Genomic DNA, 17916 nt, shown 5'->3' with positions numbered 1-17916 from the left:
AATTGCTTTGACTTAATATTACTAAAAAATCCTTTAAAAATTCACCAAAATACAAAACAATCCAGAGAGCTCCACAGAGTGCTGCTCATGCCAAGTAGCCCATGTGTCCTGTGCAGTGATAGGCCAACAACATAAGAGGAGCATTAAAGCTGCGCCATTTGACTTATTTACAAAGTTTTAGTGCACAAAGTTTTTTTGTAAAGCTTTACCAAAGCATCACATGGACACCTGCCATGTAATGCTGGATATGCAGAGACAGACCCATATTCAAACATGTTCATGCAGCACCAACGGCTACAACTGACAAAACAGCAATTAAACTGCGATTCCTCGGAGAATGATTCTAATGCCAACATGTGACACATTTCCTGTTAAAAGTGTGACACATCTCTTCTATCATAGTGTTTAATACTAGGCACAGAAGAGAGCTTACTTTGATGGGGGATCGTGGAGCAGGTCAAACATTTTATCCAAACACGTTTCCTTGTGGCAGTATTTCAACAAAGTCCAGTTGTTTTCTGGCTCTGTCACTTTCTCTTATGAGCTCTTAGCAAATATAACCCATTCATCTTGGTTGTGCTCAGATGTGGACTGTAACTAAGACAATTTACTAAAGCACTGTACTTCAGTACAGTTTTTGAGTGTTTTTTTTTTGGGAGACTTTTTACTTTTACTCAACTACATTTGACAGGCAAATATTGTATTTTCACTAAACTACATTTCTACAGACCCTCTCGTTACTCGCTACTCTTTTTCTGAAGTCAGTTGATGACTCTTTTTTCCAGTCTGATTAACGAGATAATGAATTCTGTGGTTTGTCTACGTGGAGTTGCCATACCTGCATTTCCTCACGCATTTCCAGAGCTGCCAGACCCTAGAGCAAATGTAGAGCAAACAACGTGACTGTGATGAAGCCTATGTTTGAGTTTTTTTAAAAGGAAAAATGATTGATATTTTAAATGTTCACTATCTTGACTGCACACGAACTTCATTACAGCTAACGAAAATTCAGGGTTAATATGCCAAATTCGAGTTATTGTTCCGGCACTTGTCTTTTTTGCCTTATTTGTACTATTTTTGGTGTTGAATAGGTATAATTATTTTCAGTCTTGTAATAATTGTATAATTTCATTGCAGTTGCCGCTCACTGAGAAGATTTCGTACTGTTCCACTGAACAATTTCAGTGAAAACATGTTGACTTAATTAAGGGGATTTTGTACTACTTTCATCAGGTTATGCTGCCATCTGTATGAGGTTCACCTAAATACTAAATCAGTGTTGGTTTAAGAATTGTAAATATTTTCTAAAAGAAATAAAACTTAACATACGAATGAAATGTACAGTGATGTGGTCTTTGACTGCACTGAAGCAAGACTACTTTGACTATTTAAGTATTTTTAAAGCATGTACTCTAGTACTTAAACTCAAGTAATAAAGCTGAGCTTCTTTTACTTGTATTGGAGTAAAATTTGACTGAGAGTATCTATACTTTGACCCAAGTACTGAGGTGGAGTACTTACTTCGTCCACCACTGGTTGTGTTGTCATTTCCATCTCCGCCATCTGACTTTAGAGGTAAATGTAATGCAGCAGAAGTCCCCGAATGATGACTCGGCGCAACATTTTGAAATTGTATAGAAATTGTACATATTTGGGTATTTTTGTTTGTTTGTTTTGGGGGGGGGGGGGCTTTTTTGAATCAGGTCACCCAAGATGTCTTCTGAGAGGTATCAATGACAACTGGAGCAATGTTGTGCCATGCAAATAGTCACAGCCACACAGACTGTTGTAGTAAAATAAAATATAGGAGGGGTCACTTTTTAAAAATAATATAGACATTTCAGTGCAAAAATTCTACCTGCTGTATCTTTGATTAAGTGCTCCTCCATAGTGCTCTATTTTATTTATTTTTTTATTGCAATTAATCACGTAATTTATTGCCTGACTGCTCAGTGAAAAAGTCAAAAGTCATCTGACCCTTGTCAAATATTTAACTCATTACTTTTCCATTATCCCCTTGTCAATCCATTAAAAGTTCCTTTTTTGTGGTAAGTTTTATAATCATCAATGTACCAATAAAAAATTGAGAAATATTTAAATGCAACAAACAGGATGCATTTAATCACTACAGAAATTCTGGGATTAATCTCTTAAATATTTAATATTTTGACAGCCCTAGCTTTTTTTATTATTGGACTTTTTTATTGGCCAATCTTTTTCTCTCTTTTCTATTCATGGCAGTGCAAAGCTGAACTTCACTGTTCGTATTGCAGCTGGCTTCTTTCTTTACTCACTACTGGTAAGACATTCATAAAACCTCACTTGGACATACAGTAAATTGAGCATGCCTGCAGTCATACTGTTTAGATGAAAAGTAAGCTTCACTCAGCAGCATTACACTTTTCAGTGTACTTATTGGATTACTTAGCTATATATCTTATATTAACACAGCGAGACAGCTTGAACAGAACAAACCGACAGTGTTCTAGTCATAATGAATGACACGCCAATACATTATGTAGGTGAGAACTAAATAAGCGCAGTACAAAGTGCTTTTACATCCATCTCCTGGGTGGTAAAAACTGACATCTTAGCTCTTTTAGTGTGAAACATGTGCTTCTATCTTATACAACATGTCGTCATGTGTAAATGTTGCCAGTTAATGAAATGTTCTGAGTGGATGGCGCCTGGAATCTCTCTCTACTACTTTGTTTACTAAATGAAACGGCTTCACACTTGCAGATGTTTGTGTGAAAGAGGCTTAGATGTTCGACGCGTAGCTGTTGCACATCTGGTTTGTAACAGCCGTGCCTCACATGGGTCGTCTGCTGTTCTGTTTTTTAAAGCTCTGTGAAGGCGGCGGTCGGAGGCCTCCAGAGCAACAGCTGCTAAACCCATCCATGTGCTTCCCGACAGGCTGTACGTCTGCTCTGCGTCTGCAGGTGTACTTCTTAGACAAATGCATACATATTTAAGGGTCATGTCAGTTAATCATAACTACAGTGTGAGATCCTCGGCCTTGGCCTTTTGTTCCTTCTCAGTTAGTTCGAACAGAGCAAGAAGTGGCGAGACATGGGTGACATCAGTAAAGGAGGGTCAAACAGGGACACTGAACAAGAGCAGACTGATGATCAGGTTTTAAAAGAAACCCTCAGGGTATGAGCCATTTGTTTGGATGAGAAAACAAAAGGGAAACTGTCAAATTATTTTCCTGGAAATACACTCTAAATCTTCAGACTGACTCTTCTGTTTGCTGTACTTGATACGAATTCTCTGTGAGAAGTTTGTGGTCAGTGTGTTGTACTCGGTATCAAAGTGAAAGTAGAAGCCTGAGCAAACAGTCCATCCGATTGCATTGCTGTGGTTTTATTCCCAAGCTGACTTCTGACATAATGGTGTCACGCTGTTCCCAGATCACTTCAATGGCTTCTAGTTAAGTGTTCTTATAATAAAGGAAGTCATTGCAAAATAACGCACTCCACTGAAATTGAAGTGGATTATTTTTCCTATAAGCTCTTGTTTATTTTCAACATGGTGCTGTCATTTTATGTTGAATAATTCAACTTATACTGCAGCGATAGAAAAAAAGATAAGTTAATTGACAAGGGAAAAGATCTCATTTAAAACAAAACAGCTTGTGAGCACAACATTTCATTTCAAAGGACTTGTTTGACATTCAAGGAAATACATTTAAATGCTTCCCTGCCAGCGGGTAGATTGTTGCTGCCCGTCAGCGTAGCATATAGACTGCAAATATGCAGCTGGCCCAGCAATGACCAAAACAAACAAAGTCTGATTGTTTGTTCATCCATCTGTTAACCATACTTTTGCTTCCATTTAGAATCACAGGTAGCTGGAGCAGATCCCAGCTGTCACAGGACTGATCACCCAGGCTGACATACTGGAGCAGACATACATTCACGCTCACTGACAAAATAGTCACCAGTTAACTAGCGAGCACACGCCTGCACAAGTACATAGAAACTGCATAGAGCAGCCCCGTCGGATAGGGGATTGAACTATAGACCTTTTTGCTGTGTGGAGCAAGTGTGTCCACCAAGTGACAAATTTTAAATATTACCCTCTTATGTGTTCTATTATGTAGGCAAAATTTGACAAAGTAACCTCTTCACTGCCCTCTTAACTTGACAAAGTGCCCTCTTTAATTGTCTTGAAGTAGACAGGATTGGACAAAGTGTCCCCTAAGTGCCCTCAAAGGGGCAATATTCAACAATGTGCACTCCAGAGTGCCCTCTAAGTTTGCAAAATTCTACAACGTGCACTCTTCAGTCCCCTATAAGTGGACACATTTTGAATATATACCCTCATCAGTGCCCTCTTAAGTGGGCAGAATTTAACAGTGCCCTCTTTAGTAGAATCTAATAGACAAAGTGTCCCCTAAGTGATGGGCAATTTTTAACAATTTGCACTCTGGAGTGCCCTATTATGTGAGCAAAATTTTACAAAGTGCTCATTTTGATGCCCTCTAAATGGACAAATCTGACAAAGTACCCTCTTAAGTGTCCTCTAAATCGGCAAAATTTAACAGTGTGCCCTCTAGAGTGCCCGTAAAGTGAGCAAAATTTGGAAAAAGTACCCTTTCTGTTGCCTTCTTAAGGAGAAAAAAAGTACCCTCTTGGGTTGCCTCTTAGTGGGCAAAAAGTGAATGAAGCCTGATAAAGTTCCCTTTTGAGAGCATCTCCCCAGTAGTGGAAAAATGCAGTCAAGTGCCATGAGGTTCATTTTCACTCACATCCTCATGTGTGTATCTTTTTGAAATGAATGGTTGAATAACTGGTACTGCCTCATCTGTTAGATTTCAGAGATGTAGTAAGTAAAGTCTTTAAAGACAAAATGTTTAATCTGAATCAGGGTGTTTAACTATTTCACTAAAAATGTATGACAACTTTCTGGCACTGGTGCCCCACAGCATACAGCAGGTGCCCTTTTAATATTTCTACCCCTACACTTTGAACTCCATGAGTCCACTGCTGGTTTATTACTAGCACAGTACCACTATGAACTTTAAATGCATTACTTTCTACAATGGGGGGATCAAGCTGTTAAAACTGGCACTGCCTGCCTGTTTATTGCCGCAAGCAGTTCCAGAATGCATTGCAGACAGCTCATGGTAGATCAGGCTGGCAGTGTGACTTTTTTTTAAAGTGAAGAAAAAAAAAATAGGCAGGGGAGATTCCTGCACAACAATTCAAATGGTCTGAAAGACCACAAAAAGTTCACTGGCTGAGATAGATTCAAAAATAGTCTCTTTTATGAAGATAGAGGAAGCCAAATAGTGAGTGCCCACAGGTGTAAAAAGCTGAATAAAAACAACTGCAAATGTTTCCGTGATTACTATCAGAGCTACTGACGTGTTTCTCAGGGAAGTTATAGAACAGGCATGGCCAGGTGTGATCAATCAACCAGCTGGTGCTACTAATGCTACTATGACAGACTCACTGGTGTGAATGAACACCAATTTCCTGTCTAGCAAACACTGCAGAAAAAAAATACTATTTTTTTCTTTTTTATACAGGCTCACATGAAACTTTACTGGTACAACCCTAGGTCCAAAAAAGGTGAGATGCTCTGTAAAATGTAAATAAAAAAGTGCTATGATTTTTAATTCTCATATTTTATTCACAATAGAACATAAACAACATATCAGATGTTGAAAGTGAGACATTTTACCATTTCATGAAAAACATTAGCTCATTTTGAATTTGATACCAGCAAAAAATTCTAAAAAAAAAGTAGCAACAGTCTGTCTGGAAAATGAGGAGACCAGTTGCTGGAGGTTTTGGAAGAGGAATGTTGTCCCATTCCCGAGTTATGTAGGATTCTAGCTGCTCAACAGTCCTGGGTCTTCCTTGCTGGATTTTTCACATTCAGATGTGCTGAATGTTTTCTATTGGTGAAAGGTCCGAACTGCAGGCAGGCCAGTTCAGCACCCAGCCATGCTGTTGTGATGGATAAGGTACGTGGTTTTGTATTGTCTTGCTAAAACAAGCAAGGCCTTCCCTTAAAGAGACGTAGATGTGAGCAATGTTTCGCTATAATGTCTATATACTTTTCAGCATTGATAGTGTCTTTCCAGATGTGTAAGCTGCCCACGCCATAGGCACTAATGCAGCCCCATACCATCAGAGATGCAGGCTTCTGGACTGTACGTTGATAACAAGCTGGATGGTCCCTCTCCTATTTAGTTTGCAGGACATGGCGTCCATGGTCTCCAAAAAGAATTTTAAATTTTGATTTATCTGACCACAGAAAAGTTTTCCATTTTGCCTCAGTCCATCTTAATTGACTTGATTATTTTTCGATTAACAGCACTAACAATAATAAAATAATACATACAATAATACATGCATAGACATGTCTCTATAAGCAATTTCTGTGCAATATGACTATATGAAATAATATCAGCACATTTGCCCTCCCTCAAGTACATTTATAATCATGTGCAATACATCAGCGTGACAAATTGTACTTGACAATCTTATACACTTTACCTGCAATATAGCCACCTTCTGTATTATTGTATGTGGGTCTTTGTATAATATTGTAATGTTGTTTGGTCCCTGGCTGTTGTCTGATATTATGTATAGGCTATGTTCTTAATTTCATTATGTACATGCTTGATGTACACTTCTGTATAGATCATCAACCTGCAGGGACATAGATGGAAATTAGCCTATGGCTACAATTTGGCACATTTACATGCCCATGTTCATTTATGTGCACTATCCCCTATAATACATGCATTAATGAAATAAACAAATGTTTTCGAGATAGGACATGTGGTTTCATATAGATGAATATATCAGTTGTTTTCCTCCTCAAAAGTTAACTTCTCTTCACCCATGGTGCCGTGTTACCTCAGTGATCCTCTGACCCACTGATGGCCTTTGGCTTATGTCACAAGATTAGATGAAATGTTGATAAAATGATGAGAAACAGTTGGGAGTCAGTTGAGCAATTGTGTTTTGGACTGATGCTTTTAGCTGCAGCCCCTACCAAAATCAGACCTGGCACATATCAAGAGCAGAGTGCATGCTGGAAAATTGCTTGGCTGGAAAGGGAGCAAGTTGCTCCTCAGTGTTCTTTGCATGCAGAGGTGGAAAAAGTGCACGACTGTTATACTCAAGTTAAGTTAATCTGGTTAAAATTTGCTTGGTTTATAAATCTACTCAAATAAAAGTTGAGCGTATTTAATAAAAAGTTTACCTTAAGTACCGAGTAGCTACAGAGGAGTTACGTAGTAATTCATGATCTAGTCAATCTCAGTAGATAACTTCACTCATGGTGCAAATATATCTCACATCAAAAATAACAGCAATCTACTTGAAACATGAGCAAAAGAACTCCAGCAGAGATCACAACAAAACTGAACACATCTAAACACTCTGCCTAAGGGCATGATGGGAAACTCCACCCATGCATCACCCAGATTGGAAATCACAGTAGTCAACAAAGGTTGAAAAGCACATGAATATAGCACTCAAGTAAAAGTACAGTTACTCTGGTTAAAGCTTACTTACGTAGAAATGAAAGTACTGATTTCAAAATGTACTCAAAAAGTACAAGAACATGAAAAACTACTCAATTACAATAAGTAAATGTAATTAGTAACTGTCCACTCTTGTTTGCATGCCCTTTGCGCCACAAATGGAGTATGTGGAATTTGAGGGTCACTTTTCAAACCTCTATTTCCCCCATGTTAAATCATCCATACAAGGAAAATCATGGCATACACTTTAGTATGTATGCATCCAAGAGAGCAGTTTTTATGAAAAGGCTCCTGATGCAGCACAGCTGGGAACATCTGGACAGCTGGGATGGGGCCAGGCAGTGCTTCTCTATGCTTTGTGGAAATGTGTAAAGGGGTCTTGTCATTAGAGAGGTGACATGAGTGATGGTTAGATCCCAATATGACATATTGTTCCAGTAAGGCTCTCTCATATTTAAAAATAGCCTGTATCCATTTGTTATGAACAGTGAGAATAAGCCCACTTACAATACATCACTGTGCTTACTGTTGGCTTGAATGTTCCAAAATAACCATTAGTATAAATGTAACATATTAGGCATTATTGGCTCTGCCAGAGCATCACCTTGTTCATCTAAAATTCTCTTAATAAAGATGTAGAGCTATTTTCATATCGAGCAGGTGTCAGAGAATTGTAATAAACAGGAATAAAAGCATGTTGAAACTTCGCCTGTTGAGTATCTTTCAGTGTATAAACCGGTGTTAGCAGGTTCATTCTGCCTCCTCTTCCTCACGATGTGTTCAGGGGCCTTTAACAGAACACTGAATGACTCATCCAGCCTGCACCGTCTGTGGGAGACCAGCGCCGTCTAGTGGCCACATGGGCTAGTGCATACATGCATTACAGGCAGAGTATTAGAGTCCACAGGCAGAATGAAGTCAAAGTTTTTTTTTCTTTCCTCTCTCACTTCCAGGACCGACCGTGCGTTCAGCTACAGCCAATTAAAACTAATCCAAGTGACTCAAAGGCATAAAAAACATCCATTCACTGTCATGTTTCATCCTCACATGAGGAGTGAGGACATAGTGTCAGCCTCCTCTCTCTCCCTCTCTCTCCCCCCCCCCTCTCTCTCTCTGTGGATCTTTGAAGCCCAGAGTGGACGGGAGGTAATCCCCACCATGTGAGTGGGCGGTGCGGGTACCGGAGGCGTGTTTTTTTTTTCCCTTTTCTTTTTCTTTTTTTTTCATTATTCAAATGCCGCTGTACCTATAAAAGGAGCGCCTGTGTGCGTCAGATACTTTTCTCCAATGGGTAAAGGTGACTAACAACTAGTTGTCTGTGTCTGTCGCCGGCCCGGTCGCATCCTATCGGCAGGGGGAAGAGATGATGCACGACTCCGGCGGTGTCCAAATGGCAAGGGCGCTGAAGCACGCAGCGCTGTGCCTGATGCTGCTGCCCCGCTTCCTCCTGGCCGCCGTCATGCTGTGGCTCCTGGATTTCTTGTGCATTAGGAAAAAAGTGCTGCTGAAAATGGGAGAGGGGCAGGACAGCCCGGACGACCCTCCGGTGTGCGTCTCTGACGCCAACAAGATGTTCACCTTGGAGTCACTCAGGGCGGTGTGGTACGGACAGAAATTAGACTTTCTCAAATCTGCGCACCTCGGACGTGCAGCGCCCAACACCGAGGTGATGCTGGTCCAGGATCGGAGGCAGGTCCGGATCCTGGACTGTATGAAAGGGAAGAGACCGCTCATCCTCAACTTTGGCAGCTGTTCCTGACCGCCATTCATGACGCGTCTGGCGGCGTTTCAGCGCGTCGTTAGCCAGTATGAAGACATTGCGGACTTTTTAGTTGTATATATCGAGGAGGCGCATCCTTCGGATGGCTGGGTGAGCTCGGACGCTCCGTACCAGATCCCCAAGCACCGCTGCCTGGAGGACAGACTGAGAGCCGCCAGGCTGATGCTCGCAGAAGTGCCGGGCAGTAACGTAGTGGTGGATAATATGGACAACTCGTCCAACGCTGCGTACGGAGCCTACTTTGAGAGACTTTACATTGTGAAGGATGAGAGGGTGGTGTACCAAGGGGGCAGGGGGCCAGAGGGATACAGGATCTCTGAGCTTAAAAACTGGCTGGAGCAATACAGGAACGATCTGCTGAATTCCCAAACAGCAGTGCTCCATGTGTAGTTTAAAGATGCTTGCTGCTCATTCTGCTTCATGTCCAACTCACAGTGCGAAATATTCCGATGCTGCTACCAGATGTTCACACATTATGGCACATGATGTTGTTTTTCCTGCATAAAGACATTCAGGAGTGTTTGACAAATAGCCTAAAGTCATGTGGAAGCCTGTCATAGGCTGTAGGCTCTGTTATTGTGCGTATTTTGACCTTAATTGATTGCCCATAGCGATTGTCTTATTTTTTTGTATGCAAAACTGGATTCAATTAGTGATCACTCTATTTTTCTACAATACCAGTGTGTGCGTGGATGCGTGTGCGTGATTGCGTGGATGTTTGTGCGCATTCAGGCTAATGTCTCATATGCCGGTGTTTTTGTGAAGTTCGGTTTTTAAAAGGCAAAGCCAGAAAACCGACACTGATGTTAGTGACACCGGCAGTGGGGTGCATGTTAGCAGGATGCCTTCATTGGTGATCGATTGCCAAACGATGTAATGTTGAAAACCATGTAATGAACAAAATGTTCCTAATAAATGATGAATCACAAGTGGATGATTTGACTGCCCACCTTGAAAGAAACACGTCTAACGTCTCTGTCAGTGAGTTTTTATGAGGAAAATGGCTCTAATTTAGCTTTAAACTCTCACTTTTTAAAGCCAATTGCAAATCCTGCGCTCGGTGACGTCACACCTGTTTGTTGTGCAGTTCGTCAGGATGTTCCAGGATGTTCATTTCACTCTTAATCTCCCTACTTTCACTTTTGTTTGTTTTCTTCCTTAAACCTCACCTCTTCCGACCCCTTGCTCTTAAAATCAGCCTATTAGTGATTAGAGTTGCTCCATTTGCTCAGCAGAGTGAAAATGTGTCCTCGTGACTGATTAGTAAACTGTTCAACTCTTTTTTAACCCACTTTTTCCTCCAGAAATAAGCAGGAAAATGTCCCCTATCACCTTAAAATGCATACTTATAGGGCCCTAAAGAAGTAATGTGATCATCAATTACCAAAAACAGCAATGATGAGATAGAGCTAATATCATGAGAGGTTCAAAATGAATAAAAAGGGCTTTAATTTGGGGAAAATGTTAATGTAATTGAATGTAATATCTTTATTGAATTTAATATCTCCCTTTTTGGCAGGTGATATGAAGAATCAAGTAAACTGATTATGTGGAGTGAAACCAATCACTGCATAACATCATGTGTGGAGAACATCACATCCGCATATATGCGCCTTTGCTTTATGTTATAGGGCTGATTAATGCTCTATATGTGGGTCAGTCCAAGAAACAAAGAGCTGATTAGAAGCTGTGAGGCAGCATACTTTAATCCATTTGTCTTTATCTCTGTCTCACTTTCTCATTAAATCAGGAATCTCTCTCATTTCACTCCCTCCTCTCATCTCCCCCTATAGATGACACATATATATACACACAAGCATGAATTCACATTCACACTGCCATATGTAATTAGGATTGCAGAGCCATGCGATTAATGTCGATCCATACAGCCTTGGACACAGAGAGAGGGGGGGTTTAAGGGGGCACTGCCAGGCATTAAAGCAAAGCCGATGAATAAAAAGGAAAAAGTTCTTTTTATTTGAATAAAAGTCTAATAAAGGTGTTGTATTCTAATGTTGATATCATGATTACCTGTTGAATGAAAGTTTGATATCCTTTAGATTAAAGTGACAAATTCCACTATTTCCCACAGAATGACTGTATACCTCTGTTGCTTTTTCATAACCACTCACAGATAGACCTCCCCCATCTTAATTAATTCATAGCTTTCATGTGACGTCACTCTCATGGAACCCCCCACCCCAGCAGGAGAGAAAGGCTTCCCACTGCTGTATACAGTATATATGGTCTCCGTTGCCACCTATGGGCTTTAACCAGCTCTGTTTTTTTCAATGAGAGATAGTTGTTTTTAAGCTGGATGCACTCACTGATGAAGAGAAAAGCCAAGGTTATTCTTCTACAGAATCCCATATGAGAGAGAAAACCCAGAGAGGAGCAAAAATAGCAGATTAATGCTGTTAGACACCCTGCTAGGTTAAAACAGACAGAAGCACGGAGCAGACTTCTCTTGGTCTTGATAGCAATTCTTGTGTTGCGCTGATCAGAGTATGACTGCCGTTAAACTAAAGTTACAATGCTAAAACAAAAACATGGTGATCCCCATAATATAGTTAAGTAACATGAACTTATTTTTAGCTAATTAGTACTCACCTATACTTTAATTCAGTGGTTCTAAACATGGGGGTTGGGGCCCCCTTGGGGGTCACAGGACACTCAGAGGGGATCACGAGGTGCCTCCAAAAAATGACAAAAATAATAAATTATTTTGAATTGTATATTTTGTATTTTTTTGAATAAAAAACATATGCATACAATTATTTAAGTAGTCAAATTTGTTAAAACTGCAGAATTACTGACCCAAACATCATAAATGCGTAATACTGTCTGTGCTTTTGAAGAATTTCATCCTGGTGGCTGCTTAGATTACCACTGTTGTTATGAGATTATATTACTGGCACTGGGCCAGAACCTCATATCTCCCAAATCACCACTTTTCTAGGAATGAAGAAAATACTTTATTTTCAATTAATTTAACACTAAATGGTCATAGTGAGCATCTTTTTGACACTTTCATTGCTTTAAAGTTTGTTAAAACCCACTGACAGATGTAAAGGGTCACCAATAGCACTTAAAATCATGAAAAAAGGAGATATGAAGTTTTGGAGCAACACCAGAAAAATACAACGTTTCAAAAGCCTTGACCAGAAGTGTAAGGTGCCCCCACTCATGTGTGTTTCAAGTCATTGGTTTAGTCCACATTTAGGCAAGTCTTTCTGAAAACAGATATTTTCCATTGCCATTTTCAAAACTAACCCCATCCAGACATGCCACTTTCTGAAAAACATCTATATTTATGAACACGCTAAAATGCACTCTTACAGGCTGTAAAGAGCATGCTATGTCAACAGTGCTCTGCCCCTCAGCGGGTTGCTGGAGCAGCGCTTCAGTGAGAGCAACAATGTCCTTGATATGAAAATGTTCTTGCTGTTTCTTTGCAATGTCCACTTCATTTACAAAGTTTTCCTACAAACTCGAAACCAGGTCTCCTTATAAGATACCCCTCAGTGGCAGGGGGTGTTGTGTTTTTTAACATTGCAAAGTAGATGAATTGACCATATTCTATGTCTGTCACCAGGCAAATCCATCTTGCATACACAATGGCTGGTATACGGATTGGATCAGGTGAAGTCATAGTATGGCAGCAGTGTTGTCAGAACAGACAACATTTCTTTATTAACAAAGAGCAAAGAACAGCACTGACATCTTTCCTTGACAGAGATGTTTTTGCACCTTTCCTGACCAGCATCGGCATGATTTTTATCCACCAAGAAGCTCCACTGCTTATAAACTACAGCACTGCCCACCTGAGCTCAGGTTACTACTGGAGCTGCATGTGCCTGCTACCTCATGTTGTCTTGTTGCTCTGATTGGCGCATAATGAATGTGTCAGAACATTTGTACAATCAAATGTCAGAAATGGCATAAGGAAGAACTGATTAAATTTTGGGAGTGATCTGGATCACCGTCTGGATCCAGGAATTTTTTTAAGGATTCTGAACTATTGGGAGATACGGGCTAATGGCAGAGGTCTGCGCTCTCCGAGTGCTTTTCTAGTTTGATAAGTCTTGCCCTTCAAAAACACTTTTAATGGAAGGCTTGTGAAATATAACCAATACAGCAGATGTGTGAAGCAGTCGATCTGGTGTGTCAGGTTATGTGTCTTTGGAGTGTAAATAAAGTCCATTCAGGAGTCAACTCAGTGGGAGAGCAACTGTGTGTGTATGTAAGCATGTAAAAAGTCTAGTTGGCAACATTAACACCAGCATAAGTTAGGCTTTGTCCACCATTAGCATGTAAACAAAAATCAATAACGTCAAACACTAAGGATGCATGCAATATTAGCATGATATTGTAATGGCAGATATGAAAATTTCTGCTGATACTTACAACCAATATTTGACAATAAAGATGTGCATATTAGCTGCAAATAGTGGTGGTATGAACAAATAAATAAGCAGAGTTTTAGGGTGGACAAACTGACGTCAGCTAAAGTTTTTGTCTTAATTCAACATCATTACTTACACTTTAAAGTTTGTTTAAAGGATGGACATTTGTTAATCCTCAGTTTTCAAATTTGTGTTTCAAGGACTCAAGTTTTAAATCTGAACTATATTTAATGATCATTAGTATAGACATTGATTGAAATTAATCTAAGTATCAGCATATCTAGTACTGGAAAAAAATCCAACATTGTGCATCCCTATCACACACCAGTGACAACAAATGGAGGAGAAAACCAGCTCACAGTGTGAGCCCAAAACTTCATTTTCCCTGTCAACACATAAAGACTGTAAACAGAGTGTCCCTAAACTTTCTTCAAGATAGTCAGACAACCAAAAGTTAAAATTTAAAAACCTGAAGTAAAAACTGACCAGCAAAACCTGGTGACAAAATGTCTGATTAGTTAACAGTCTGCTTACAGGGAAAAGCTTATCCTCCATGAAAACATTCTAATACAACAAGCATAGCTTACGTAGCTCTGTTAGCTATGTTGATAACAGAGCTTCATAGCTAATGGAGCTAATGCTAAGCTTACAAAGCAGCTATGTTATCTACGTAGCTAAGTTAGCTTTAGATTCATTTGCTAAAGCTCACCTTGCTAAAGCTAACTTAGCTATAGATAACTCAGTGATGTAACTAATGGAGCTAGGTAGCTAACTTTTCTCACAAAACAGCTATGTAAGCTACGTAGGTTTGTTATTTATGTATTAGCTTTAGCAAAGTGAGCTTTAGCATACATAGCTCAGCCAATAGCCAATGTTGTGTATGGACTACAGCATTGGTTCCCAACCTTGGGTCTGGGGCGCCAAAGATCTGGGGGGGGGGGGGGGGGGCGTGAGGTTTTGGCTGCTCTGAGACTTCTAAAATTAGATTTGCAAATATAAACTAAAACCATGATAAAGCAATAATTAAGTAGTTTAAACAGAGGTCTTTAGATAAGAAAAGCATGCATAGGCCTTTTTCTGGGGTTTCATCACAATTGAAATGTTGATTTTTTGACAGCATTGTGACACCTTTTCTTCTCTTTTGGGTCCTGGGGGGGCTTCGCTTTTCTTAGGTACATTTGGGGCTGGGGGAGCTCCAAGGAAAAATGGTGGGGAAACATTGGACTACGGGGGAAGATAATGTATTTTTCTTCCAATTTTCTATTTGTGTGTAAAGCACTTTGTGTTACATTGCTTTGTATGAAAATTACTTTACAAATAAAGATTGATTGATAGCTAAAGCTAACTTAGCTTCGTTTGCATAAAGCTCACTTTGCTAAAACTTATTTTGCTACATTGGCTTATGTAGTAACGTGAATTATGTAGCATGCACAGCTAGGTTAGCTTTAGCTAAAGCCAACAAAGCGAAAGCAAGCCACTGTTTGTGTTACTACTTCTAAAACTGGTCTATGCATGGTTAAATCCCAGATTAGACCTCTGATCTTTTTCTCTGTTTTATTAATGAAATTTGTCTTAGTCTGCAATGTTTGCAATGTGGTTAATTCACAAATGCTGCCACACTGCCAGACTTTCTATAACGTTGAATTGAAAACGAAATCCAAAGCTGGCAATGTACTGTCAAATTATGGCGTTTAATTTCTGAGATTTACGGTGTCTCAAATGAAAGGTCTGTGAGAGTGACCATCAGAAATGTATGGTCTGCTGCCAGACTCCCCTCACCTTCTTCCTGGAAAGAGTTTTCGAAAAGGTGAATTTCAGAGGTCTAAAATGCTGTTTGCATATGCAAAAAAGGCCAAAATACTCAGAAAAACGTACTTTTAAAAAAAATACATAACTACACGTGGCCCAGGCCTTAAACTAGGACCACTACACAGTTAGCATACAAACTTCGCGTTAGCTTAGTTCTATTTTGGCTAGTTACCCATGCCAAGGACCTAACAACAAAAATGTAACTGCTTGCTAACTGAGCATGTATTTTCATGTTGATTTCTTCACTTACCTTTCTCACCAAATCACTTGTGAAACTGACAATGTTGACCCAGTTAGCTAACAATAGATAGAGCTGCTAACTATTCGACAGCAACAGAATGTGAGTGAGTGGCCTGGTTGCAAAGGTCACACCTTTGTCAGGAAAGTAAACATAAACCAGACTCCAACAATCAGACTTCAACAGAGTCTTCATTTTATTCCTGCTAACAGTCCAAGAAGCATCAGTGGACCCTACTAAAGCTAGTTAACCTCGGCCTAGAGAGACCAATTTCTAGCCAGGAGTTGTGACAGCAAAAACTGTTCAGTATCATCAAAGGTCTTCTGTGGGTCAATCAGATTTTGTTATCACTCTGTTTGCATTACACAAGTGTTGCGGCTATTATACCAAGTGAGCTCATTCCCCAGCAGCAGCTGGTGGGAGACAAATGGATGTCTAATATGCTGCAGAATGAAACGACAGAACACCTTTTTCAGTTTAACATCGTCTCCTGAGTGATTTGACTTCAGTCCTTTCAAGGCTGAGAAAAGAAGCGTCAGATTGAGCCAGAGTTTAGCTGATAAGGACTGTACTTCATGGCACTGAATTTAAATGAGCTATTATAATATTGTCTGATGTTTGTCTGTGTTTGCAGTTGCTTTAAATGACAGTGAAAATTGTCTTTTGTGTGAGTCACTGCCAGCGCACAATTACAGTGTTCCTGCTGGGTGTGATTTATCATACTGTTGAATAGAATTTTCTGTGAGCAGTGTACATCATAAATAGCTGTTACCTGATCTTAACAAGCACTATTCAAGGCATCAAAACTGAGTCAACAGGGACGAGTTGCACAGTTAGATTATCTTTCTGCTGATGTTTTCTGCTGACAAGCTCAAAGTTTAACATGCTGACTTTTCTCCCCTGACCTCAGCTGTTATCGGCCAGTCTCAGGTCAGCGCTACGGTTTTAAAAGCTCTTTGGTCAGACATCACTGATTGACTTACCCTCTTATCGCCACGTGTGCGCCTGAGGGTCTTCAACTCATTTAACATCACAGTTTTTTTCTCCACTTGTTAAACAGCAAGGAAGTTTTCTAGGTTGACTTTATGTTGCATGTCATATCTCTTGCGCTCAGCTAACCCCTCCACTTATACATTAATGCAGCGTGCCACATTAATGCATGAGGGCACGCATAGCCATACGGTACATGCATGCATAGAGATAATGAGATTTAACCGAGGCATCACGGAGCCTGAATACATTAAACCCCTCACAGTAAAGAGACCCAAGTGGGCTGCGTGCAGGGATGCTGGGAGGTCACCGGGGTCTGAGTTGCTGACACTGTGGCCTACTGTCTAACCCACATTACTGTAAATCTCACATACGGTATTTTCTCTGGGACAGGCAGTCACGAACTGCTGGTGGTGTGGGTACATGTATAGGAGGACAAACACACCATCACGGCATGAACTCTGAGTACTTTGCATGCATCCTAGCAGTTGGTGGAACAATCTTTATCTCTAGATCAAAACATAACCTAAAGTGACTTTCTTTAACTTCTATCCAGGCTGAAAACTCTCCTTCTAAACATGTAATGTCAGCTTTTATTCTTTTACCTGCTGTTTAAGCTAACATGTTTCTAATTAGCACATCACTTTAATCTAACTTAATCACTACTCAGAGCAATCTATTGTCAGTGCTGAAAAAGTGTAAGGGTCAAAACATTTCAATGTGTCATTGTGAACTTTGTCCCTTGCAGCTCATGGGACTCTTAGAAAAAAATGAACACTTTTCTGTGACATGATGTCAGGCCTGCCCACAGAAATGGCTGGACCCCTGAAAAACCCAGAGAATGGGCCCCCAGTCCGGTTGTGACTCACTGATGGTAATGATGCTTGTGTATTGGATCAGTAGCATTAATGCTAGCATCCTGGCTAACATTAACCTCAGTTTTGACCTGAAAAGTGTGTCAAACTATAACTAAGCTCTGATGTTAAATTGTTTTAAAAAATTTCTTGCAGCTTTTCACCCATATTTATCATTCATTGTTTATGTTTACCACTCCTTTTAGTCACAGTCACCTTTTGACACTTTTTTTGCCATTTCTGACCCATTTATGCCACTTTTCACTTTTTTTTGCCACTAGTTACCATTTTTGACAACTTATACTTTCTGTTTCCCCCCTCATAAGCAC

The 17916-nt window shown here is 40.0% G+C and overlaps 1 protein-coding gene across 1 annotated transcript; it reads left to right on the top strand.

The window, feature by feature from the left end:
• Positions 1 to 8764: 8764 nt before the first annotated feature.
• LOC121521555 (thyroxine 5-deiodinase-like) lies at positions 8765 to 10262 on the top strand. Its single transcript, XM_041805636.1, has one exon. The coding sequence runs from the start codon at positions 8874 to 8876 to the stop codon at positions 9678 to 9680; it is 807 nt and encodes a 268-aa protein (XP_041661570.1). The 5' UTR covers positions 8765 to 8873; the 3' UTR covers positions 9681 to 10262.
• Positions 10263 to 17916: the final 7654 nt, after the last annotated feature.

The sequence above is a fragment of the Cheilinus undulatus genome, linkage group 14 (assembly GCF_018320785.1).
Source record: "Cheilinus undulatus linkage group 14, ASM1832078v1, whole genome shotgun sequence".
Classification (NCBI taxonomy): Eukaryota; Metazoa; Chordata; class Actinopteri; order Labriformes; family Labridae; genus Cheilinus; species Cheilinus undulatus.
The sequence above is the reverse complement of the archived record's forward strand: the minus strand, read 5'-3'. Positions and strand labels throughout refer to the sequence as shown.